Consider the following 25,829-nt stretch of genomic DNA (forward strand, 5'->3'; position numbering starts at 1 on the left):
AATTCCCCCAAAATATCATGATGGAGAAGGAAAGGCTGCCAGTGTGGGACTTGTCCCCTGGGAAGAAATTTCTAACAGTTCTAACAATCCATCAAACCACCTGACAGGATGAGACTAAACCCCAGATGGTGATGGGTCACTGGTGGGCAGGACCACACCTTGACTAGCATAGCTTAGGTGTGGACATCCTTGATCCTCTATTTAAATTTTGATCTTGCTTTAGGAACTGGAAAAGAGTGGAGGGGTTTGCTGGATCTCTTTATCCATCTTGCCAATGCTGCTACACCGAATCAATCTTTTTCTGCTTTCTACTGTTTTGCCCCTCAGAGCTACAGATCAAAATGGGGGCTGGACAGATGGCTCCAGGATTAAGAGTACTGGCTACTTTTCCAGAGGACCAGGTTTGATTCCTAGCTCCCACACGATGGCTCACAATCTCTAACTCCAGTTTCAGGGGACCCAATGCCGTCTTCTGACCTCTGGGGACACATGGCAAGCATGTAGTGCACATACAGGCAAAAGACCCAGGTAAATAAAGCTTTTTTTTAAGTATGATATCTGTGCTAAATGTGATAGCTTATAGTTTTAATATTAGCCTTGCTGAGGCAGAACAACCAACAGTTTTTAGCTTGGCTACATAACAAGACCTCAAAAAAAAGTACAAATTTTCTTTTCTTTCTTTCTTTTTTTTTTTTTCTTTCTCTTTTCTTTCTTAAGGCTGGGTTTCTCTGTGTAGCCTTGGCTGTCTTGGAACTCACTCTGTAGACCAGGCTGGCCTTGAACCCAAAGAGATCTGCCTGTCTCTGCTTCCCAAGTATGGGCATTAAAGGCATGTACCACCATTGCCTATCTCCCAGCTTACAATTTTTCATAAAAAACCATCCATACAAAATTTTATGGGTTCTGAGAGAAGTAAGGGACATTCACTGAACAGAATAATTGTAATGGGACCATAATATCCTTACAGGTGGCTAAACAAGTAATCCTTGCTCACTTCTGGTTCTTCATCTATGAATATAGGTGACCAGCAACAATCACTGCACCAATAGGAACACAGCTTGTGACAAAGATAAAGGACACATACACAAGGCTAACATCTGTATTTGTTGTGAGTTTCCAAGCTGGTCTCTAGTATATATTTGAAACTTAAATACTGTAGAAGCCAGACCAGCAAGACTGCTCTGTAAAATTGCTTGCGATGATCTGAGTTGGCTCCCCAGGAACTACATGGAGGAAGGAAGGAAAAAGCAAACCTTACAAATGGTCCTCTGACCTACACAAGTGTGCCATGGCATGAGCAGGCATATGAGCATGCACACAGACACATAAATAAATAAGGATAATATTACTTTTTTAAAAAAAATATGCTTGAGCTAGAGGTATAAGCCAAGTAGTCTGCCCCTCATGGAGCCCAGCCCATGACAAACAACACAAAGAACAGAAAGCACCAAAGGAAAAGCATCTACTGCCACTGGGGAGGAGTCACAGGGGAGAAGAGTTGGAGCTGGGTCTTGAAGAAAAGCACCTGCAAGAAAATAACTGGCAAAGGCCCTCTATGTCAACAACAAAAACAACAAAAAAGCGCAGACCTGAGGTAAGTTGAGAGTGTCTGCCACCCATAGCAAGAAAAAGAAATAGTAGCAGGAGAGGAGGCTGCAGGAGTCAGCCACGTTAGCCCTTATTAAGCTCTTTTGAAGAGCTGGACCAAACACACAGAGCAGTATTTTAAAGACCACTGTCTCCAGATCCCAAGGATTCTGACATATCATACCTGCCCTGTGAGGGCAGAGAAGAACACTAATACTTTTTTACTTCTTGAGAGTCAAACTAAGACTAAAAAAACCATCTTGTTACTCAGGAATAAAATGAAAAATGAAAGAAAGAAGAAAATAATTGAGAGCTGTGCTGAGCAATTGCGTACTATGTATAAAGCCCTGGGTGTGGACTGGAGAGACTGTTCAATGCTTGAGAGAACTTGAGCTTGGTTCCCAGCACCCACATCAGGCAGCTCTGTAACTCCAGCTCCAGATGATCCAACACTTTCACCTGGTCTTTGTGTGCATCCATATACAGATGACATGTGCATACATAGAAATAAAAGTAAATATTAAAACAATAACAACCAAATAGAACCAAGCCCTTGGTACAACTCCCAGTACAACCAACTAGCCAAGAAATAAATAAGCAAGTAAATAAGACAGGTTTGGATGGCTCACAATATGATCCCAGCATTCAGGAAGCTGAGGCAGGTCTGCCAGGAATCTGTGCCCAGGCCACACAGAGAAACCATCTCAAAAAAAAAAAAAAAAAATAAAGAGCCAATACCAAGGAAACTATTTAAAACATTCATCTTCCACTCGTGATGACACCCACCTGTGGTTTATCCAGTGAGGGATATTATAATCATCACCCAGCCGAGAGTCCCTCGGAACACTCCGGTTATGCAGCTGCAAGGAAAAAGCCGGAGCACAAATAAGCTAGAAACTTCCAATCTTTCTATTTTTAATTATTGTTCAACTGGTCTTTCAGAAGGAAGCCGAAATTCTATTACCTTGAATAATGGCACAGCATGTAAAGGCTGCTCTCCCATACATACTAGGTCCACCCCGATTCCTAAAAAGGGAAGGACAAAAAAGGCAGGTCAAGAGGACAACAGCAGAGGTGAGTATTCTAATCTGTTAGTATTACTGAACATTGTACGAGGTAAAACTGACTTGCTGTGCTGCAGTTTATAAACTCATCATTGCTACCTACACTGAAAGGAAATACATGCATTTTCTTTTTTCTCTAATGTGCTTTAGGTTAGACATTAACCCAGATCTGTAAAAAGAGAAACAAGACCTCCACAATTCAATTCTAGTGACACTCCTGATCACCATGTAAAGCCCTTTATCATTGTAAAGAGACAATGAGAGCACCACACTTACAGGACAAGGGAGGGTATTAACACAGGGAGACAGGAGAAACCAAGGACTGTTACCATTATCAATCATGCGCTGCTTGGTCAGTATCATGAGTAGGCGGTCCACTTCAAAGACACCCACCCCGGGTGTGATCACCACAGACATCTGTCCAGTTCGGTCAAAGTTGCGGTTGATGTAGTGTTTGTCAAACACTTTAGAGAAAACAAAAATCCCCCAGAGACGATGTCACAGCTTTTCAGAAACCAGACACAGGCAAACAACACAGCTTTTGGTGCACTTTGCACTCATTCCAGTCATACCAAGTGACTCGTTCTGACCTGAATTTTACCATGTCATACACACATGTACCTTTCCCTTTTACTTTAGCACTGTCTTAAAAACATTCACTTTACCCTTTAGAAATCATGCTCACTGGTGCCCAATAGTGGCCCACAGTTTAATTTTTATGAGATAATCTTACATCATCCATCAATGAGTCTATACTTAAAGTTCCAAGAATCAAATAAGATACATATGCCATACTTATTTATGTATTGTGTACACTCAAGTGCCACAGTGCACACGTAAAAGTCAGAGAACAACTTGCAGGAGTTTTCTCCTTCTAAGATCTCAGGGATCAAACCCAGGTCCTCAACTTGGTATCAGGTGCCTTTACCCACTAAGTCATTTCATTGCCGTGTGTTTGTGTTTGTGCTTTGATGGACAGAGTCTCTAATAGCTCACTTTCTCTATATCCCTCATGCTTCTTATTCTCCTATCTCAGGCTCTACACTCAAGAATATATGTATTTTCTTTTAAAAAGCAGAATGGAGCCAGGTGGTGGCAAACACCTTTAATCCCAGCACTCAGGAGGCAGAGGCAGGTGGATCTCTGTGAGTTGTGGCCAGCCTGGTCTACTGAGTGAGTTTCAAGACAAGCTCCAAAGTTACACAGAGAAACCATGTCTCAACCCCCTGCTCCCCCCAAAAAAAAGAAAGAAAGAAAGAAAAAAGTAGAATCTAAAATTTAAAAAATTAGCTAAAATCAGCTGAGGGATGAAATGAGAAATAAACAGTCTACCAGGCAGGAGCCCTGTCAGCTCCTTACCACAGGAGGCTGATTGCCAACAGAAGGCCCACGGGCCAAAGAACAGTCATTATGACCATTCAATTAGAATGGACTACTTTGAGTTAATTTGAAGTGTAGATGGGAAGAAGGCCTCCAAGTCTGGGGCTTTGGGCATCAGCATCGAGCTGTCTATGGCCACATGGGAAGCAAGAGGTCGGCTTACTGCGGTCTTACTCACCGTTGAAGGACAAATTGATGGCCTCTAGGTAGTTTCCTTGTGCTGAGGTAGAATTGTCTCCTTGAGGAAAGCCCCCTAAAGCAAAAATACAAAACAAGGAAAAACATTTCATGAAAAACGAACTCTTAAAAACTAACAGGAAGGTGCCAGGTGGTGGTGGTGGTGGCACATGCCTTTAATCCCAGGACTCAGGAGGCAGAGGTGGGTGGATAGCTGAGTTTCAGGCCTCTTGGTCTACAGAGCGAACTCCAGGACAGCCAGGCTTACACAGAGAAACTCTGTCTAGAGACATATCCCACCCCTCAAGAAAACTCCAAAAAAACAAAATCAAACCAGGAAGGCATCTGGCTCACACTGTGTTAGTTGGGAACATTGTAGGAGCTGGTAGCATATATAACAAACAACTGGCTCCAACTGACCAGACCTGACCAGAAGCAGAAACTATCTACAGCAACACAAGGGAATGGAGCATGAGCTGCTTCTCTGTCTCCAGCCTCCATTCTACATGCCATTTCCCCACTGCACCTCTGACACATGGATGCAGTACCTGCCTGTTCCAGTCGCACCAACACTGGATACTGGATGAAGAGTTTTTTAATGGTCACAAGGAGCGATGTCCACTCTTCCCTCCTCTCATTCTGAGCCACCACTCTGAAAGGAATATGATCATGAAAGAGAAATCGAGCACCTATTGTAGTAGGAGCTATGGGCTGCATTCCCACCCAGCTCCTGCACGGCTAGCTTAGCCCCGGAAATAACAACACACAAACTGTATTCTTTTAAACACTGCCTGGTCCATTAGTTTCAGCCTCTTATTGGCTAATTATTACATCTTGCTTTAACCCATACTTAATAATGTGTGTAGCACCACGAGATGGTGGCTTATCAGGAAGGATCTTAACCTGCGTCCATCTTGGAGAGGAGAGCTATATCGTCTCACTCACGTCCCTTCTTCCCAGCATTCTGTTCTGTCTACTCCGCCTATCTAAATTCTGCCCTATCAGGCCAAGCAGTTTTCTTTATTAATTAACCAATGAAAGTAACAGATAGATAGAAAACACTCCCGCATCAACCGAATATCCCATTCATTACAAAGTTTCAAGGAGGGAGGAAAACGTGGCTCGTAGTAGTAATAAGCAGGGGATAAAAGATAAAGGGATAAACATGCCTACAATTCAAGGACTGAAGACTAAGGTAGGTAGACCCACAAGTTCAAGGCTAGGCTAGGAACATGGTAAGGTTCAGAAAAGCCAGGGTCAAAACAACAAGCGAGTTGTGGTGTCGCAAGACTTTGATTCCAGCATTCTTGAGGCAGAGGCAGAAGGATCTCTGTGAGTTATGGGCCAACCTGGTCTATAGAGGGAATTCTAGGCCAGCCTAGGCTACAGAGAAAGACCCTGTCTCAAAACAAAAAAACAAATGAACAAAGATGGCTCATCAGATAAAGGCATCAGCCACAGACCCTGATACATTGTTCATATTAGGGATCCACAAGGTACAAAGAGGGAACAGACACTCACAAGCTGTCCTCCAACCGCCACAAATAGTGTTCCCCTGAGTACATCATATGCCATAAATAAATAAGTAAATCAGGGCTAGAGAGATGGTTCAGTGGTCAAGAGCACTGGCTAATTTCCAAGAGGACCCAGGTTCAATTCTAAACACCCACATGGCAGCTCACAGCTCTCTGTAACTCCAGTTCCAGGGGATTTGACATACTCACACAGACAAAACGGTTTACTGAAACACCTGCATGGTTATGCGGTGGCCTTTAATAACGGACAAACTGGAGGCTTTTAGAAGAGCTGGTACAGGAGCAACTAGATGCTCAGCATATTGAAGAATCACCCATCCCTTGGAATTCTCCTGTATTTGTTGTTAAAAAGAAATCTAGAAAATGGAGAATGGTAACAGATCTAAGAGTTATAATAAGGTGATTCAGCCAATGGGCTCTCTACAGTCTCACATTCCTTTGCCTTCCCTATTACCTAAAGGATGGCCTCCTATAGTTATTGGTTTAAAAGACTGTCTCTTCACTGTACCTTTACAAGAAAAAGACAGAGAAAAATTTGTTTTCATACATGGTTGTGAGCCACCACGTGATTACTGGAAATTGAACTCAGGACCTCTGGAAGAGCAGCCAATGCTCTTAATTGCTGAGCCATCTCTCCAGTTCCCGCCCACAGGAATTTTAATGTAGAAGGATTATCTTAGAATGAATCTTTTCACCACATAAACTGAGTAAAAAATGAAAAACTTATGTGGAAAAGGTTTCTGAGTTAATTCTAAAAGGAAAATTGAGACTTTGTCAATAAGCAGAAATAGACCCAGCAAAAATTATAGTACCTTTAAATAATGACGAAATTGAAAAATTGTGGGTGAACCCTGGCAAAGAGCTTGTGGCAAATTTTTGGGAGAGATTAATAACTACCTCATAAGCAAGATAATTCAACTGGATTCTTCTTCACATTGTACGGGGGAGCCCTTACATTCTTTTTTATTTTTTTAAGCCAGTGGCTGGCTGCTTTGCTTTAGGAATCTTCAGGCTGAACCCCAATTTCTCTCTCTGAATTTTGTTAATTGTTCTTCAGGCATCAGATCCCATTACAGATGGTTGTGAACCATCATATGGGCGCTGGGAATTGAACTCGGGACTTCTGGAAAAGCAGTCAGTGCTCTTAACCACTGAGCCATCACTCCAGCCCCAAACCCTTACATTCTACTCTGATGCAAAAAAATTCAAGGAAGGCAGGTTACAAATCAGAAAATTTAAGTAAAGTAGAAATTAAAGCCCTTATGATTCTGTCCAAAAGTCAGAATTATATGCTTTTCTTGTGGGACTAAGGGATTCCAAAGAACCCCTAGTTACGAATTCACAATATGCAGAAAGGGTTGTTCTGCATAATGAAACAAATTACTTTATACCAGATGGTACAGAATTGACTTTATTATTTATTCAGTTACAAGATACAACCAGGAAAAGGCATCATCCCATATGCATAACACATCTGACCCCATACGAGTCTGCCAAGCCCTCTGGCACAAGATAATGCAGAAATCAATCAATTATTGTGAGGCAATTTCATTAAAAAGAATCATGTCAATAGCAAAGGATTCAAAAGAGACTTTTCTAATACATGGCAACAAGCCAAGGAAATTATAAGGAAATGTCCTACTTGTTCTTTATACAACCAAACACCACTACCTACAGGAAGTAACCCAAAGGGTACTCAAAGGGATGAAATCTGGCAGACAGACGTATTTCATTTTGTAGAATTTGGAAATTCTAAAATATATAAACCACACCACTGATAACTACTCAGGTTTTCAAGGGGCAACTGCTTGGAGTTCAAAAAAGGCTCACTGGGTAACCACACATTTGCTAAAGGTTATGGCCATCATGGGTATACCTGTACACATGAAGACAGGCAATGCTCCAGCACAATCCTACAGGCCAGGCAGTTATAGAAACAGCAATCAAACTCTAAAGGATATGTTAAATAAACAGAAAGGAATGAAGATAAAGGCTCCCAGAAATAGACTGCATAATGCCTTATTAACTTTGAATTTTCAAAATATTAATGAGATAGGAACAACAGCAGTGTAGAGACATTGGATAGCAGGAAAAACTTCGAAACTGAATCAGTGAATATACTTTAAAGATGCACTGACCTCAGAATGGAAACCAGGACATGTGTTACACTGGGGAAGGGGTTTTGCTTTTGTTTCCATAGGAGAAGAAAAGCTATGAATGCCATCAAAACTGATAAAGACTAATTTGAACAAGAGACACCTCTTAATGGGAAGAGGTGATAATTCATTAAGCACCAATGCCATTTAATTTAAACTAACCTATAAAACTAACTAATGCTTTTCATTTGATCAGATACAACTTGCCAAAAAGAGAATCTCCCCAAAATTAGGTTTTGTTTCTGTCTTTTCAGGAGAATAAAGGTATCCAGCTTAAGAATCTGAAGGCCACTGGACAAATGAGACATCTGAAGGAAAAGACCAGTCTTTCAGAAAGAAAAATATCTCAAGAAAAAAAGTAAGTTGGCCAATATTATATCACATTTCCAACAGGATAAAATTTCATAATTTTTCATATAATGCAAATGGTCTTTTTGTAATTCCAGTCCAATTAAAGATTAATGCTGAGCCGGGTGATGGTGGCGCATGCCTTTAATCCCAGCACTCGGGAAGCAGAGGCAGGCGGATCTCTGTGATCTCTGTGAGTTCGAGACCAGCCTGGTCTACAGAGCTAGTGCCAGTACAGGCCTTAAAGCCACAGAGAAACCCTGTCTCGAAAAACAAAACAAAAAAAAAAAAGGGCTGGAGAGATGGCTCAGAGGTTAAGAGCATTGCCTGCTCTTCCAAAGGTCCTGAGTTCAATTCCCAGCAACCACATGGTGGCTCACAACCATCTGTAATGGGATCTGGTGCCCTCTTCTGGCCTGCAGTCATACACACAGAATATTGTATACATAATAAATAAATAAATATTAAAAAAAAAAGATTAAAGCTGGTTTTGGAGTTGGAGTATGGTTCTCTTCTTCTCTAAACCCACGCATGCTAGTTAAAGTAAAATCCAAAATCTCTGTCTCATGTCAGAAGAGACACCTGATATGACACAGAAGAAAAACAAATATTTAAAGACTACTTTATTGCTACTAATCTAATAACCCTTTGGTTTTATATTGACTCTTTAACAGCTTTCCTTAAGGTTTAAGATTTATAAGATTTATATATTTTTCTTAAGCTTTTTGTAAGATATTAATGGTCATATAGAGTATTAACTAATTTTTTAAAAAGTTTCATCTACCTTTCTGAACATAATTTCAGGTTTGAGTTTCTATCAGTTTTCTGCAGTGAATCATGAACACACCTAACAGCAACCTTTAAGGTCTCCAAAAGTAGGAGGGGTCCCACAACGCGATTCCTCCAGGACTATGATAACACCACCAAGCTGAAAAACACCACCTAAACATTGGCTCTGGACTACACACTGCTCACAACAATTTTGAGGTGGCTAGCTGAGATGATCTAGCCTAACTGACTACTCTAGCCAGGGCTTCTAAAGCCCTACACTTTCTCATTACAGAGACTGGACAACAGCTACCTCTCCCAGGACTTGACAATTAACCCAAATTTTTCTTTCCAGGATACCCTAAAGGTAGGTGGGTTGTTGTAGGAGGCCGCTTGTTTGTTCCTGGGTGCTCAGCCCTGAAATAACTACACAGAAACTATTAATTAAATCACTGCTTGGCCTATTAGCTCTAGCTTCTTATTGACTAGCTCTTACATCTTAATTTAACCCATTTTTATTAATCTGTGTATTGTCATGAGACTGGCTTACTGACAAGGTTCCATCCAGCATCTGTCTCTGGTGCAGCTACATGGCTTCTCCTTGACTCCACCTTCTTTCTCCCAGCATTCAGTTTAGTTTTCCCCGCCTAGCTCTGTTCTGCCCTGCTATGCTCAAAGCAATTTCTTTATTCATTAACTAATAAAAGCAAAACATAGACAGAAGGACTTCCCATATTAGTTATTGGTTTTTCAATAGGTTTATGGATATTTGTCATTGTTTAAGGTGGCTGGTTACAAGTTGTTATTGGTTATGGTCAGGAGAAAAGTTGGACAAAGGAATTTAGATTCAGGGTTCTTGTTTTGAAAAGAAAAAAGGGGATGTAGATATGGTAGGATAAAAGGGTAGATTATTGAACCTACTCTGATCAGAAAAAAGGGAGGATATGGATATAAAATAAAAAGATAGATCATCGGGGGCTGGAGAGATAGCTCAGTGGTTAAGAGCATTGCCTGCTCTTCCAAAGGTCCTGAGTTCAATTCCCGGCAACCACATGGTGGCTCACAACCATCTGTAAAGAGGTCTGGTGCCCTCTTCCGGCCTGCAGGCATACACACAGACAGAATATTGTATACATAATAAATAAATAAAAAAAATATTAAAAAAAAAAGATAGATCATTGACTTTGAAAAAGCAGCTACTAGCTTTAAATTGAATTGGATAAAACTTTTATATATTGTATACAAATTTTATATATCGATACAAATTTGAGATTGATTTTGTTAGAACATACTGTACATATATTTCTACTCTTGTTCAAGTATCTATACAATTCACTCAAAAATGTAATGCAAATTTCTAGTCCTTAAAAATTATTATTACCAACTGTTTAGGATAATAAGGAAATTCGGATTAGCAGTTAATCACCTATTATAAACTTGTCACATTAAGTATGTTTTCAAGGTCAAACAAAGATATGTTTTAGATAGACAGATCATCTTCAAACACTTCAGAAATCTACAGAATATAGTATTTAGGATGTTTTAATAACATAGGTTCTTTTTTTTGTTTTTATGACAATGAGACATGTCTGCTCCTGGCAGCACCATTCTACTTCAGAGAAGATAATGGGCATCAAAGAAACTCCACATGGAACTTACTTTCTTTGTGACAAAAGTAAGAGTTTGGGAACTCCTTTAGCCAAAAGCTTTCTAGATACTAGTCCATTTTGGGCATGGTCTAAGGTACTATAAGCTCAGACAAAAAGCATACACAGCCCTGTTTATGTTGGATTTATGTATATATATGTAGCTATTATACTTATTGCATATAGTTTTCTTATATTAGTTATAGCATTTTTTAATTTTAGACAAAAAAAGGGTATATAGTGGTATATTGTTTGTGTTTTAATAAATAAAGTTTGCCTGAAGATCAGTGCAAAGCAGTCACACTAGTCAGCCATAAAGGCCAGGCAGTGGGGGACACACCTTTAATCCCAGCAGCCACACTATTCAGTCGTAGAGGCAAGGTAGGTTGGTAGTGCACACCTTTAATCCAAGCACTAGAGAGGAATATAAAATAGGAAGATACCGGGTGGTGGCGCACGCCTTTAATCCCAGCACTGGGAGGCAGAGGCAGGCGGATCTCTGTGAGTTCAAGGCCAACCTGGTCTACAAGAGCTAGTTCCAGGACAGGCTCCAAAGCTACAGAGAAACCCCGTCTAGAAAAAACTAAAAAAATAAAATAAAATAAAATGGGAGAAGATGGGTCTCACTCTCAGTCTCAATCTGAGGATTCTTGGAGGCAGAATCTCCCATTTTTGGTCTGAGGTAGAGGTAAGAGCCAGTGGCCGGCTGCTTAGCTTTTCTGATCTTCAGGTTGAATCCCAATATCTGTCTCTGGGTTTTTGCTTTGTTTTGATTTGGTGGTTTGGTTTTTTTGAGATAGGGTTTCTCTATAGTGGTAAGACTGTCCTGGAACTAGCTCTTGTAGATCAGGCTGGCCTCGAACTCAGAGATCCACCTGCCTCTGCCTTCCAAGTGCTAGGATTAAAGGCATGTGCCACCATCACCCAGCTGTCTCTGGATTTTTATTATACATGATACACACTGTTAATTTTATTAAATGACATTATGGTTTTATATAAAATGATCTTATTATGCATAGGAATAAAATATTGTAAGAGGTATAATTTAAGCTAAAATCTAGTCAAAGGCAGAGAAAACAAATATGGCAAGATATTACCTGCAAATTCAGACAGTGGACAGCCAGGGTTTTTAGTTACCTACTCACTTAGTATTACCTTTGAACACTAAAATACTTTACAATTAAAAAAATAATAATAATTTGGAAGCTGTGATGGTTCGCAACAACAACCCCAGCACCTTGTAGGCAGAAACAAGGAATGTTACAAGTTCAAAACTAGTATGGTCTATATAGTGAGTTCCAGACTAACCAAAGCTGAATAGCAAGACTCTGTTCAAAACAGCAAAAACAAATAAAAATTCTAAACACAATATGGTATCCTCTATCACAGAATTTGAAAAATACAAGAATAAAAACTGATGAAATCTAAAAAAAGTTTTTTAAGTTAAGAAGAAACAACCAATAAAGACACAGCAAAGCACCAAAACATACTTGTAAAAGTCCTCATAGAATCTCCCTTTGTGATCCTGTTGAATTGATGCTCGGTTTACTTCAGGAAATTCATCTGAAATACAGAAAATTCAAATCATATTGAAAATTGAATTGTACAGTGTTGCTGGATTCCTCTTTTGGGTTGAAGATCTATATCATCAAAATGTAAGCCAGGAGTGGTGGTGCACGCCTTTAATCCCAGCACTTGGGAGGCAGAGGCAGGTGGATCTCTCTGGGTCTGAGGCCAGCCTGGTCTACACAAAGTGTTCTAGGAAGGCCAGAGCTACACAATAAGACCCTGTCTCAAAAAAAACAGAAAGAAGGAAGTAAGTAAATAAACAAGTAAATGAAGATAATTGTATATCTGTTATGTGGGTTTTAGGTGGTCACAATCCAGCTATCTTATATAAATTAAGATGTATTATTATTTTCCATTTTACTTGGGATCCCTCCTAGCAAAGATGGGAAAGACAAAAAGTACAAAAGCAAAGAAGATGAAAATTAATTGTTTGAGAAGAAGGTGAGGGACCCAACAGAAAATAACTGGAAGAAACTAGTTGTAGGGGTGTGTACTGGCAGTCTGGCTATTCAGGAGCCGCAGGCAGGAGGTTTGTTTTAAACCAGAAGTTCATGGCCAGCCTGAAAAATATAACAATATCCTGTCTATTAAGAAATGAAAAATTTAGCTGTCTTAATGGCACACACCTCCCAGCACGTGGAAGGCACAGGCAGAAGATCTCTGTGAGCTTGAGGCTAGCCTGGTTATATAGTGAGTCCCAGAACAGCCAGAATATAATAAGTCATCAAAATGTAAGCCAGGAGTGGTGGCACATGCCTTTAATTCCAGCACTTGGGGAAAAACAAAACAGAAGAAATAACAAACAAATAAATAAATACAAATAAAATTTAAAAGTATAATCAAAATATAGTGCATTAAAAAAGTCTACCAAAATTGTTTAAATTCTCAAACAAATATATATAATATATATGAGAAAAATTTACTCACCAATAGATTTTGCATCATAAAAAGTTCTAGAAAACAGGACCACAGTCACTTCGTGACTACAGTTCTTCTCCTAGGCATGAACACAGAAAAAGGAGGTACAAGTTTATTCTATTTCCTTCACTGTAAAGCAACCCATGCACACTAATATCCGCAATCCTAAGAGGCTCAATGGCTGAGCACTGTGAAGGGGACAGAACACTTGCTGCCAAAAGATTTGTTCTCGCCAGGCTGTGGTCCTTTAATCCCAGCACTCAGAGGCAGAGACACGCTGAGTTCGAGGCCAGCCTGATCTACAGAGCAGGTTCCAGGATAGGTTCCAAGGCTACACAGAGAAACCCTATCTCAAAAAAACAAACAACAACAGTAAAAGACTTGTTCTCAATTCTGGCTCTTAAGCTTACCACCCTGTAACTTCAGGTAGGTTACTTTAAGTTCTAAGGATGTGCAAAAATGCTTGGAAAGCTACAAAAAGAAAGGGTCCTGTCACCCAATTCTTGATTTGACATAAACCTGACCAACTGAATGTTAGAGCTTGATTATATCCCTATCCACTTTTAATTCATTAGAACTGCAAGTTTAAGGAAAAATAACAGTGCCTATAGTGGTGGTTTAAAGAACCAAAGATGTTCCTACACATCACAGGATGAGGCCCAGAAGCTTTGGGGAGAGGAAGGAATGCAAGCCAAAATCACAAATTACCTTTTGGATGCAGATGGGAGCTAGTAAGAATAAACATTTCCATGAAGTCTTGAGATCAAAATCCTGGGAACAGGGTAATAACTGGTGGACATGACATGTAGCTTGTTTACTGAGCCAACGAACTTGTTTCAGTTCCTGCCAGACTCAACCTCATCTCTCCCAACCACACTAACACAATTCAGCACTTGACATAAAAGAATACAACTTAATGTACCATATGCCACCTTTCATTTTTCCTTGGATATATTGCAAGTGGATAGAAATTCCTGAGTACAAGTCAAAGTACAAGAAGTACACTGCTGGGGAAAAGCAGACCTGAGGCACCAACTGGGGACTGGACTTCACATCCCCCAAATCAAGCATCCTTATCCAACTTTGATGGATAGAAAAAGTGTCACAGAGACACTTTTTACAGAGAGCAGAGAGTCTCTCAACTCCTGTGGAAAGGAGATAGAGACTATTATCATCTCCACTTTGCAGAAAAGAAAACCAAGGCTATCCATGACCAAAAAGCTAATTGGAAGGGACCCCTAATTTTAAACTAATTTTGTTTTACTCCAAACTCTGTGACGTTAAATACTGTATATGTGAGGATGATGTTTTCATTGATAGAAAGGTCAAGTGAGCTATAGCCCTAGTTTCCTAAGACTTTAATTATAAAAAGTTCAATTTATTTTCTTTATTTTGCTTTGTTTTTTGAGACAAGATTTCTTGGTATAACAGCTCTGGCTGTCCTGAAACTAGCTCTGTAGACCAGGCTGGCCTCAAACTCAGAGATCTGCCTGCCTCTGCCTCCCGAGTGCTGGGATTAAAAGCATGCGTCACCACCACCCGGCCCACATTCATTCTTTTGCATATAAATATTCAGTTGTCCCAAAATGCATAGAGTATTTTTCCCCTCAAATGGACTTCATTGTCCTTGTCTAAAAGCACCAGACTGCAGATGTATGAGTAGTACATGGACTTTTATTCAATTGTATTGATCTATGTCTATTCTAATGCCAGTATCACACTAGCACTATTTTGCTGTCTCCAAGGAGAAATCAAATTCTTTATTCTTTTACAAGGCTGTTTATTCCCAATTTCTTACAATTACATAGAAACTTGAGGATCAGATTTTTATTTCTATAAAAAATGTGTAAAGGAATTTGACACAGACACACTGTGTTGCAAACTGCTCTGTACATATTTTATTTTGGTCTTATCATTTTGAGACTTCTGCCTCCCAAATCCTGAGATTACAAGCATGTAATCTCATTGTCTGCATTGTCATTTTAATCCTATTAAGACTAGACATGGTGGGCCGTGCCTGTGATTCCAACTATTTGAGAAGCCAGGGCAAAAGCATTTGTAGTTCCAATATAGCTTTACCAAGATCCCAATCAAAAAACATCAGGAATTTTATCTGTCTGTCTGTCTGTCTAGTGTGTATGAGTGTTTTGCCTGGCTGAATGTTGAGTTTTCTAAATGCATATGTACCATACATGTGGGTCCTGAGAACCAAAGCCAGTTCCTATGCAAACACAAGAAGTGCTCGTAAGCACTGAGACAGCTCTCTCTCCAGCCACTGATTTGTTTTTTTTTGGGGGGGGGTTGTTTTTTTTTCCTTTATTTTTATTTTTATAGGTATAGGTATTTTGTCAGTATGTATGTCTGTGCACCACATGTGTGCTGAGTCTTTGCCAAAATACTGCATCAGATCCCCCAGGACTGGAATCACAGACAGTTGTAGGCGATCCCCATAGGTGCTGAGACTCAAATGCAGGGCTTCTGGAAGAGCAGCCAGTACTTTTAAACACTTAACCATGTCCCTAGCCTCCTACCCTATTTTTTTTTTTAAGATTTACTTCTATTTATATGTGGGTGCCTAGAGTAACAAAGAAAGCATCCATAATACTGATCTTAGGAAAAAGTTTTCAGTCTTTCACCACTGAGGGCGATCTGTAAAGTCAGCTCTGTTGTTTTTCATAAATACTGTTTATTATGTTGAGGTGGTTAGCATAACTTAAATCTCAAGTCCACATTTCAGCTAAAGTAGCTCAAGATAAGGCAAACAGAAAAAACTGCATTCAGAAAACTCAACAATCAGCCAGGTGGTAGCACACGCCTTTAATTCCACCAATTGGGAGGCAGAGGCAGGTAGATCTCTATGAGATCAAGGCCAGCCTGGTCTACAGAGATAGTTCCAGGACAGTTAGGGCTATTTCTTGAGAAATCCTGTCTCAAGAAATTAAAAATCTAAAAACAAAAACCAAAAAAAGAAAGAGAGAGAGAGAGAGAGAGAGAGAGAGAGAGAGAGAGGGAGGGAGGGAGGGAGGGAGGGGAGGAAGGAAGGAAGGAAGGAAGGAAGGAAAGAAAGAAAGAAAGAAAGAAAGAAAGAAAGAAAGAAAGAAAGAAAGAAAGAAAGAAAAAACTCACATTCAGGAGCTAAGGAGAAAACTCAGTTTGTAAAGTGCTTGCCACATAAGCATGAGGACCTGAATTCAATCTACACTAAAAGGTCACAGTGGCACACGCATTTAATCCCAGCACTCAGTAGGTAGAAGGCAGATCTCTGTGAGTTTGAAGCCAGCCTGGTCTACAGAGCAAGTTCCAGGCCATCAAGAGGTACACAGAGAAATCCCGTCACAAGAAATAAAAATAAAAAAATACAAAATAAAGAAAAACTGAAAAATTAAAAATCTAATGAGTGCTATCTACTTAGATTATAATGTAGAAAAATACATACCTTCCACTTAGTAAACAGGTCAGCAAGGAAACCATTCACAGCTTTCTCAAAGTACAAATCCCCTGAAACAAACGGGGAGAAAAGGGTGAGGATGTCATATTTTTCCTATTCTTTTTTGGCTTGAACTATCTCTTCTAAATACAGTGAAGGAATCAGACCAAATAGAAAACAATGGATCAGCTATATAAATATATATGTAAATATATACATAAATATATATACTTATTTATATCTATATTTATATGTGTATATGTTCATATGTATATATAAAGATAGTAAAAGTAGAGTATAAAAACTAGAGTACAGATGTGGTGGTGAACACCTTTAATCCCAGCACTGGAGGCAGAGGCAGGCGGACCTCTGAGAGTTCAAGGCCAGCCTGGTCTACAAAGCAAGTTCTAGCCAGCCAGGGTTACATATTGAGACCCAGTCTCAAAAAAGGGGCTGGGGGGGGGGGAGCAAAAGGACAAAGTGAAAAATAAATGAAGGAGGGGGCTGCTTGCATACACTAGACAAACTAGACAAAACCCTACCATTGGGTTACATCCTCAATTCTATCAAATTAAATTTAATTATGGAGGTTCAGTGCTTCATTCATTAGCACAGAAAGTACAGTCAAATCTCATAATTAGAGTCTCAGCTTCAAGGTGAACTCCAAATGTTTAAAAAGGAAGATGACTGGTTAATATGATGTGTATTTCTAAACTCCAAATATGATGATTTTTATAGCCATGCTTAAAGTGTCTTAGAAGATAATTGGGGGAGGGGGGGTGCCAAACCTAATGACCTGTGTTTGATTCCCCAGACCCTCCACAGGAGAAAGAAAACTGATGGGGTGGAGAGATGGCTCAGCGGGTAAGAGCATTGCCTGTTCTTCCAAAGGTCCTGAGTTCAATTCCCAGCAACCACATGGTGGCTCACAACCATCTGTAATGGGGTCTGGTGCCCTCTTCTGGCCTGCAGGCACACACACAGACAGAATGTTGTATACATAATAAACAAATAAATATTAAAAAAAAAAACTGATTCCTGAAAGATGTAGGTACACATGCTCTCTCTCTCTCTCTCTCTCTCTCTCTCTCTCTCTCTCTCTCTCTCTCTCTTTCCCTCTCTCGCTCCAAGTAATGGAAGTTCAACAACAAAATGATTTAGTAAACCCTAGGCATTCATTGTAGTTCCTCCTAGCCATAATTTCCTCACTGATGCACAGCAAGCACTAATTTGCAATAAAAATTTGAACTGTGCAAATCATGAAACTGGTGGGGTAGTCACAGCACCGGTACCTCATAGTAGTTTTAGCATTCTCTGCTCATTATGTCATAATTCAAAGACAATGAAGCTGAAGCAAACTTGTTTTTCTGTGATTGATAGAGAACTAAGTGAAAGACACCAAGTTGAGGGTAGTTAGTAAATGCCTGCTCATAGGAGGCTGGGTAGAAAGATTGTGAATTTGAAGACAGTCTGGGTTATAGATCAAGATCCTATGAAAGCATAGAAAGTAGAAAAAGAAATTGGTGGTACCTAATCATACTAGAAGTGAAGCTCTGAGAATTCAGGATTTTCATTAATACTTTACGGCACTTCCTGGAATTCATATTCTGCTTCTGCATCTGTCTCTCCAGATATCTACGCAGTTTATATAAATAAAATAGAGGAACTAGTAAGATGGCTCCGTGGATAAAAGCATTTGTTCCCTAGAATCTATGCATGAAATCAAGAAAGAACAGACCCTCTACAAAGCTGTCCTCTGACCTTCATCTGGGAATGTGGGCATACATGAACACACAAAATATTAATAAAAGAAAAATGTCTAAAAATAAATAAAATAGCGAAGAAGTGTGCACGGCAGTACATTCTTGAAATCACAGCACTTTGGAGGTAGAAGGAGAATCAGTTCAAGGTTATTCTTGGCTATAGGGTCTCACTATCTAGCTCTGACAGGAATTTGCTGTGTAGACCAGGCTGCTCGTGAACTCACAGAAATCAACAAGCCTCTGTCTCCTGAGTGCTGGGATTAAGCATGCACCTCCACCCCTAAGCTGTATCTCTGTTAGGTAAAGGGCTTGTTTAGCATACACTGACTCCAGGTTTGGTCTCCACAGCACAGCATAAACTGGGCAGAGACATGAACACCTTTAATCATAGCACTTGGGGGACAGAAGCAGGAGAATGGGAAGTTCAAGGCCATCCTCACCTATATGAGACCTTTTCCCAAAAAACAAACAGTAATAAAAAGAACATTGAAAAATGATAGTAAAAGAGAACTAAAGAGGTTTGTCAAGAAAGCAGGACACATCTTTAGAGAACATCAAATGCTTACTATAAAATGATACAGACTTGGGGGAAACCAAAAAATTCTCTCCAGTGGCAGTTACAATCAGTACTTAGGGAACAGTACCATAAATATCAAAATCCCACATTTCACAGCTCATCTGAATAAATATGTAAACCATAGCCGACGTAGAACGGAACACCACCTGTAACAAATAAAAACATAATTGCATTAAAAAGCAAATGATTCATATACAATTTCAGTTCTACAGAATGAATAGGGTGTCAAAGTCTGCCACAACAGTAATACACTCAACATATCTGCCTATATTTAGTCGTTACTATTTAGAGAGAGAATGTGTGGTATGTATGTATGTATCCATGTCTGTGAACACACGTGGAGGTCAGAGAACAACTTGCAGAGTCAGTCCTCCCCTTCCACTATGTAGGACCCAGGAACTCAGACTCGAGTTATCAGGGTTGGTGGTAAGCACCTTTACTCACTAAGCCATCTCACTAAGTAGGTTATTTATGCAATAACTTACTTAGTGAGTTAATTATGCAATTAAAAATAGTGTACATGCCAGGACATGGTGCACACCTTTAATCCCAGCACTTGGGAGGCAGAGGCAAGCAGATCTCCAAGTTTGAAGCCAGCCTGGTCTACAAAACAAGTTCCAGGACAACCAGAGCTGTTATTCAAAGAAACCCTGTCTTGAAAAACAACAACAACAACAAAACAGCAAAAAAAGTGCACACATATTGAAAGCTTAAAAGCTAACATCTACAAGTCCTATAACCTATAACAGCAACCTGCATACAAAATATTCTAGTCAATAGTGGGACAATGTTATAGGAAGAACCAACTACCACGGGGAGGGGGGCTTTTTGTTTTGTTTAAGGACCACTACATGAGATAGAACCCATACCTGACATCACTAAAGTGGCCAGGATCCTGCAACTAGATATGTCATGGGCCTATGGAAAAAACTATTATTATTCCACTAATGGAACACGGGAATAAAATGACTCTTGATGATACACTGCTATATCCACAGTTAACAAGCTCACCAATCCTCATCAGAGATGCTTCTTGCAGTAGATAGGCATTAACAGAGACCTACAACTAGACAATGTGCAAAGAGTGAGAGACTGGAGCAGTCTTAAATGGGATGCCCTTTCCCTTAGAGCTCAGGGCCTATTCGGAAGAAGTGGAAAGATTGTAAGAGCCAGAGGTGGTGGATGATTCCAAGGAAATCATGTCTTTCAGATACAACAGCGCCGATACACACATGAGCTCACAGAGATTGCAGTAGCACACAAAAGACCTGTAAAAGTCTGTACATGCTCAAGCAAGATCCCAGCAATGAAAGGTCCCACCCCCAACCAACAAGTTATTTGCAATTGATATCTACTCGCAATGGGAAAATCAGTTTCCTCCAATGAAGTTTAACAGTTATATCAACCATATTCCAAGGGAGGATCCATGCCCAGTAGTAGTGGACCATGGACCAACACAAAACAAATTATATGTTTTGTGTGAGTGCTTTTTGTTTAGTTTTGTTTGGGCTTTTTTTTTTTTTGTCTTATTGATTTTTTCATCATTTTGATTTTCATTTTTGTTTTTGAGAGAGAGAAAGAATATAAAGTTGGCAGATAGGGAGGTGAGATGGTTTGGAAAGACTTGAGGGAGGCAGAGAAACCTGATCAAAATATAGTACATAATCTGTCTTGAAGCAAAACAAAATACATTACACAAAATTTTTTTTAAATAAATTATTTTTACTTGCATTGCTGTTTTGTCTGCATGTTTGTCTGTGTGAAGATGTCAGATCTTGGAGTTACATACAGTTGCTAGCTGCCATGTGGGTGCTGGGAATGAACCCAGGTTCCCTAGAAGAACAGTCAGGGTGCTCTTAATCACTGGGCCATCTTTCCAGCCCCATTATACAAAGTTTTAACAAAAATAACAATAAATAGAGCAAACTCTGATATGGTGGCTAATGCCTGTAATCCTGTAACTCAGGAAAGTGAGGCAGGAATACAGTCAGTTCAAAGACAACATAGGCTAAATAGCAAAATCCTGTGTAAAAAATCAAACAAAACATTACTACTTGGAGTAAATCTTGGGGTTGGGGTTTTTATTAAAAGAATTCTCTTAACTATGAAGTGGTACTTGGTCCTTTTTTTTTCCTTTTGGTTTTTTGAGACAGGGTTTCTCTGTGTAGCAGTCCTAGCTGTCCTAGACCTCGCTGTGTAAACCAGAGATCTGCCTGCCTCTGCGTCCCTAGTGCTGGGATTAAAAGTGTGCGCCCGGCAAAGTGGTACTTCTAATTACCCATGCATTCTTTCACTTAGCTGACAGAATGCCCAGTGGTGAACTACCTGTCCAGTATTCAAGAAGCTCTGATACCCAATACTATACAAGACTGAGTGTGGGGAGGGGAGGCATGTGTTTACAATCCCAGCACATGGAATGTGGGGACAGGACTGTTGGGAATTAAAGGTGATCCTTGGATACATAACCAGCATGGACTACATGAAACCCTATTCAAAAAACCAGAAGCAGGGGCTGGAGAAATGAAGCAGTAGTTAAAGCACTTGATGCTCTTGCAGATGACCCAGGTCAAGTTCTCAGCACCCACATCAAGGCTCACAACTGTCTTTAACTCCAGTTCTAGGAGATCCAACGACCTCTTCTGGTCTCCGTGGGCATGTACATGGTACACACATACGTATGTGACAGGCAAAACACTCATACACACAGAAATATGGCATAAGGAAATAAAACCAAAAAGGTCACTTTGTAATCTTACCCTGGTCTCTTCACTGATGTAACCACACATGACCTTCTCATTCTTGACCCAGAGCTCACCAGCCTGCGCTCTGAAAGGAGATACACATACAAGTTATTGTTACCACTCTCTTCAGGTGGCTCACTCGCTGTCTTCTAAGTGGTACGAGCTAGCCTCCTGTGTCTGTCATCTAGGTTCACATGCACTCAAACGTCTGATCAGTTATATCTCTCCAAAGAGAGTTCCATGAGCAACTTATCTACTATAAGCAGCTGTTGTGTGTGAACACACACAACAGGAGTCCACAGAAAACATACAGGTCTAGAAACTGGGCCTTTAGAGCACAGAGACCCTCAGAAATAATACACAAATTATCCAGGTACAGATTTTATAGTTTTGACCAATCCTCAAAAAACAAGTGTCAATAACAACTGGCTTTTTTTTTCTTCTTGTTTTTGGGGTTTTTCAAGACAAGATTTTTTAATGTAGCCCTGGCTGGCCTGTAACTCACTCTGTAGACCAGGGTGTCCTGGAATTCACAGACATCCACCTGCCTCTGACTCTCAAGTGCTGTGATTAAAGGCGTGCGCCACCCTGCCCAGCAGTTCCTTTCTTCTGCTTTCATGGTTCCCCTTCCTAGTTTCATGATTTACAAATACACACTGAAACAGTTTCTGTGACTGAGACACTTTATTTGTCCAAGTCTAGCTTGTTTTGCTTTACATAAAGTTATCTGAGTTCATGCATTTCCTGCAAAATGTCATGATTTTATCTCATTATTTTGTTTGTTTGGTTTGGTTTTTAGAAACAGGGTTTCTTTGTGTAGCCTTGGTTATCCTAGAAGTCACACTGTAGACCAGGCTGGCCTTGATCTCACAGAAATCCACATGCTTCTGCCTACCAAGTGCTGAGATTACGGCATGTGCCACCATCACTTGGCAATTTTATTTTTAGTGGTTTCATCAAAATCCCATTAGGCATGTATGCTATTTTCTTTAGCCATTCATCTGTAGATGGACATATAAGATGACTCCATTTCTTAGCTACTGTGACTACAGCAACAATACAATTGGATATGCAAGTATGTATGAGTAGGGATTAAGAGTCCTTCAGATAGCAGGGTGACTGGTGGCACACCTTTAATCCCAGCGCTTGGAAGGCAGAGACAAGCAGATCTCTCTGAGTTCAAAGAGAGTCTGGTCTACAGAGAAAGTTCCAGAACAGCTCTGTTAAACAGAGAAACCCTGTCTTGCAAAACAGAAAAAAAAAAAANAAAAAAAAAAAAAAAAAGGAAACTGAGGTTGGAAAGAAAACTCAGCAGTTAAGAGCACTTGTTGCTCTTACAGAGGACCTGGGCTCAAGTCCCAGTACCCACGTGGTGGCTCACAACTATCCATATCTCCAGTTCCCAGAAATCTTTTGGCTTCTGGGAGCACCAGTGTGCATATGGTACACATACACAAATGCAGGGAAAACACACAGACAGACTAAACTTAAAAAACAATTTAAAAAATAGCCAACTAATTAAAATAAACTGGTATATCCGTACAGCAGAATATCATGGAATCATTACAATATTGCTTACACTGAGCTGTAAATGCACAAGAACTATATATAGCCAGCATAGACTACATGGTGAGTTCCAAGCTAATCTAGGCTAATGTGATACTCTGTATCCAAAAAATAAAAATAAAAATAAATTAAAAATGGGAATGAAGATTTGTGGCAGAGTACTTTCCCAGCATGTGTGCGGCCATTCCCACCACAAAACAAATAAGACAGTAAAGAAATGGCAACAGTAGGCAGGGAGTGTTTCAGGGCTGGAGCTGTTGCGAGGGGGGAGATGGGGGAGACGTGATTGACTAGTATACATGAGGCCCTGGATTCCAACTCTAGTACTGAAAAAAAAAAACATGGGGGAGAGATTTGAAAAGTCTCTTTTACTAAGATACAGAAATCATTTTAAATACAGTGATAGTGAAGCAGTCCAGGTAGAAGAGCAACACATGACAATACTGTGCTGGTTGTTCTATACCTGTAAACAAGTATCCTAATCTGTAAGACATGTTAATATAAAACAGTTCCACTTCTAAATTATGTAATTCGCACCTCGTGTTACAGCAGTAATTCTGAAAGCAGCCAGGTGTGGGGCCAGCGCCTGTCTCCTAGCACTAGAGAAGTCGGAGCAGAAGGCTCAGGGGCTAAAAGCCAGTGCTGACAACACTGAAACTGAGGCCAGCCTGGCTACATGAAACCAGGTCCCAACATTACAAAAAGCAAACTCGCAAAGCAATCCTAAAACTGCCATCATGCACTTTGGTTCTTCTTCGCTTGTATCGTGCAAGTTAGCATGTGCAACACTTGTGCCCTTTACTGCAGAGACCCACGGGCCTTAGGTGTCTTATTCAGCTGACTTCCTGCACTAAAGCCCACTTCTGTTTACCATCCAGTAAGCCGAGAATGCCACGATACTTACCTGATGCCAGCAAATTCCACTTTCTGAGTGATATAGGCACAGGTGCTCACCTAAGGGAAGGAGAAAACAAAAGGACTCAACCCATCAGGCCACAGAAAGTCACACACAAGAGCTCCTCTTGGCTTTAAAATCTCCTCCAACAACAAAATGCTGGGCATGGTGGTGCACACCCTTATCCCAGCACTCGGGAGGTAGAGACAGGTGGATCTCAGTGAGTTTGAGGCCAGCTTGGTTCCAGGACAGACTCCAAAGCTACACAGAGAAACTTTGTCTTGCAAAAAAAAAAAAATACTAAAGAGTTTTCAGTACAGGGTTACAATTCTGATGAACTAGGCATTTTAAATGAAAAAGGTTCAATAAAAATAAGTAAGTGGGTCTGATGGTACATGTCTTTGGTTCCAACACTCAGAAGGCAGAGGCAGAATTGTCAGTTCCAGGGTAACAAGGATTACACAGCATGTTCTAGGCCAGCTAAGTCCACATACTGAGACCCTTCTCAAAAGCGGGAAGAGGAGTGGGGATGGGGTTGAAAGAGTGTTCTTAAAGAGGAACCAGGTTTGGTTCCCAGCACTCACAGGGAAGCTCAGTCTGTAACTCCCGTTCTAGAGGATCCACTATGCTCTTCTGACTGGTGAAAGCACTAGGCATGCATAGAGCCATACACACAAAAATAAAAAAGAAAAAAGAAAAGGATATAGCCAAATATGTACAGTAAGTACCTGTGGATGCTACAATCAGAAGGTATTTGGACGGCTCTAAATTTATATGATAAACAAGGACAATCCGTGTCATAGAAAAGACAATATGCTGGTTTTTAAAAGACCATATCTTACCAAACTCTTCTTTAGTCGCCACATATCCCCACGGCCAATGTACTGATCCTTAAAAGTCAATTCCACTAGGTCAAGAGTCACATCCTAAAAGAGGATAATCACACTTTTGTATTCCTTTGTCACACTTTATAGTCAAAATATGATATCCACACACTGTGAAAAAAAGTGCAAAAAAAAGAAAACCTTTGGACAATCACTCAACAGCAGAACTCACTCTCTGCAGCAAAGGCAACTCAACCACGCCCTTGGCATTTGTACAGCACATACTATGGCAGCAGCCCATGAAAAGGAGCCCCCGAGGACCACTTGTGTGCCTCAATCCTGCTGCTGCTGCTGCTGTTTGACAAAGGGTGTTACTGCTTTGCTGCGAGGCTGCCTCACATTGATGAGCTCCAGCAGGCCTCTCTGCCTGGAACTACAGATGCATGCACCCATGTCCTTTTGTTTTAGTCTTGAAAGATACCATTGGTCTGTCCGCTTTATTTCACTATAGAATGCACATCATACCCTATGGATAATTATTTTGCCTATCAAGTATCAATTAATAAAGAAAAATGCAAATCTGGATGTGGTGCTGCACGCCTTTAATCCCAGCACTGTGGAGGCAGAGGCAGGCAGATCTATCTCTGTGAGTTCGTGGAGTAGGAAGGTCTTTTGTCTATGTGTTACTTTAATTGGTTAAATAAAGAGACTGCCTTGGCCTTTTGATAGGACAGCAGCTTAGATAGGCGGAGTAAACAGAACAGAACTCTGGGAGGAAGAAGGCAGTGTGGCAAATGCCATGGCTCTCTTCTCTGAGATGGATATTGGTTAGACTCATGTCGGTAAGCCACAGTCAAGTGGTGATACACATTAATGGAGATGGGTTAA

The 25,829-nt window shown here is 40.3% G+C and overlaps 1 protein-coding gene across 10 annotated transcripts in view; it reads right to left on the minus strand.

Moving 5' to 3' along the window:
* Positions 1 to 25,829, minus strand: part of Depdc5 (DEP domain containing 5, GATOR1 subcomplex subunit) — a 113,481-nt gene that overhangs the window by 75,491 nt on the left and 12,161 nt on the right. For all 10 annotated transcript variants that reach the window (XM_050141024.1, XM_050141023.1, XM_050141025.1 and 7 more), the window contains exons 6-17: positions 24,960 to 25,043; positions 24,127 to 24,176; positions 21,672 to 21,741; positions 18,983 to 19,061; positions 16,585 to 16,646; positions 13,158 to 13,227; positions 12,152 to 12,224; positions 4,757 to 4,860; positions 4,210 to 4,284; positions 2,981 to 3,115; positions 2,552 to 2,613; positions 2,374 to 2,447 (exon numbers count right to left, since the gene is read on the minus strand). In XM_050141024.1, the coding sequence (XP_049996981.1) occupies positions 2,374 to 2,447; positions 2,552 to 2,613; positions 2,981 to 3,115; positions 4,210 to 4,284; positions 4,757 to 4,860; positions 12,152 to 12,224; positions 13,158 to 13,227; positions 16,585 to 16,646; positions 18,983 to 19,061; positions 21,672 to 21,741; positions 24,127 to 24,176; positions 24,960 to 25,043 (938 nt within the window). The remainder of the gene's footprint in view (positions 1 to 2,373; positions 2,448 to 2,551; positions 2,614 to 2,980; positions 3,116 to 4,209; positions 4,285 to 4,756; positions 4,861 to 12,151; positions 12,225 to 13,157; positions 13,228 to 16,584; positions 16,647 to 18,982; positions 19,062 to 21,671; positions 21,742 to 24,126; positions 24,177 to 24,959; positions 25,044 to 25,829) is intronic.

The sequence above is a fragment of the Alexandromys fortis genome, unplaced genomic scaffold, assembly GCF_014885135.2.
Source record: "Alexandromys fortis isolate MF-2015 unplaced genomic scaffold, M_Fortis_MF-2015_v1.1 scaffold_7, whole genome shotgun sequence".
NCBI classification, from domain to species: Eukaryota; Metazoa; Chordata; class Mammalia; order Rodentia; family Cricetidae; genus Alexandromys; species Alexandromys fortis.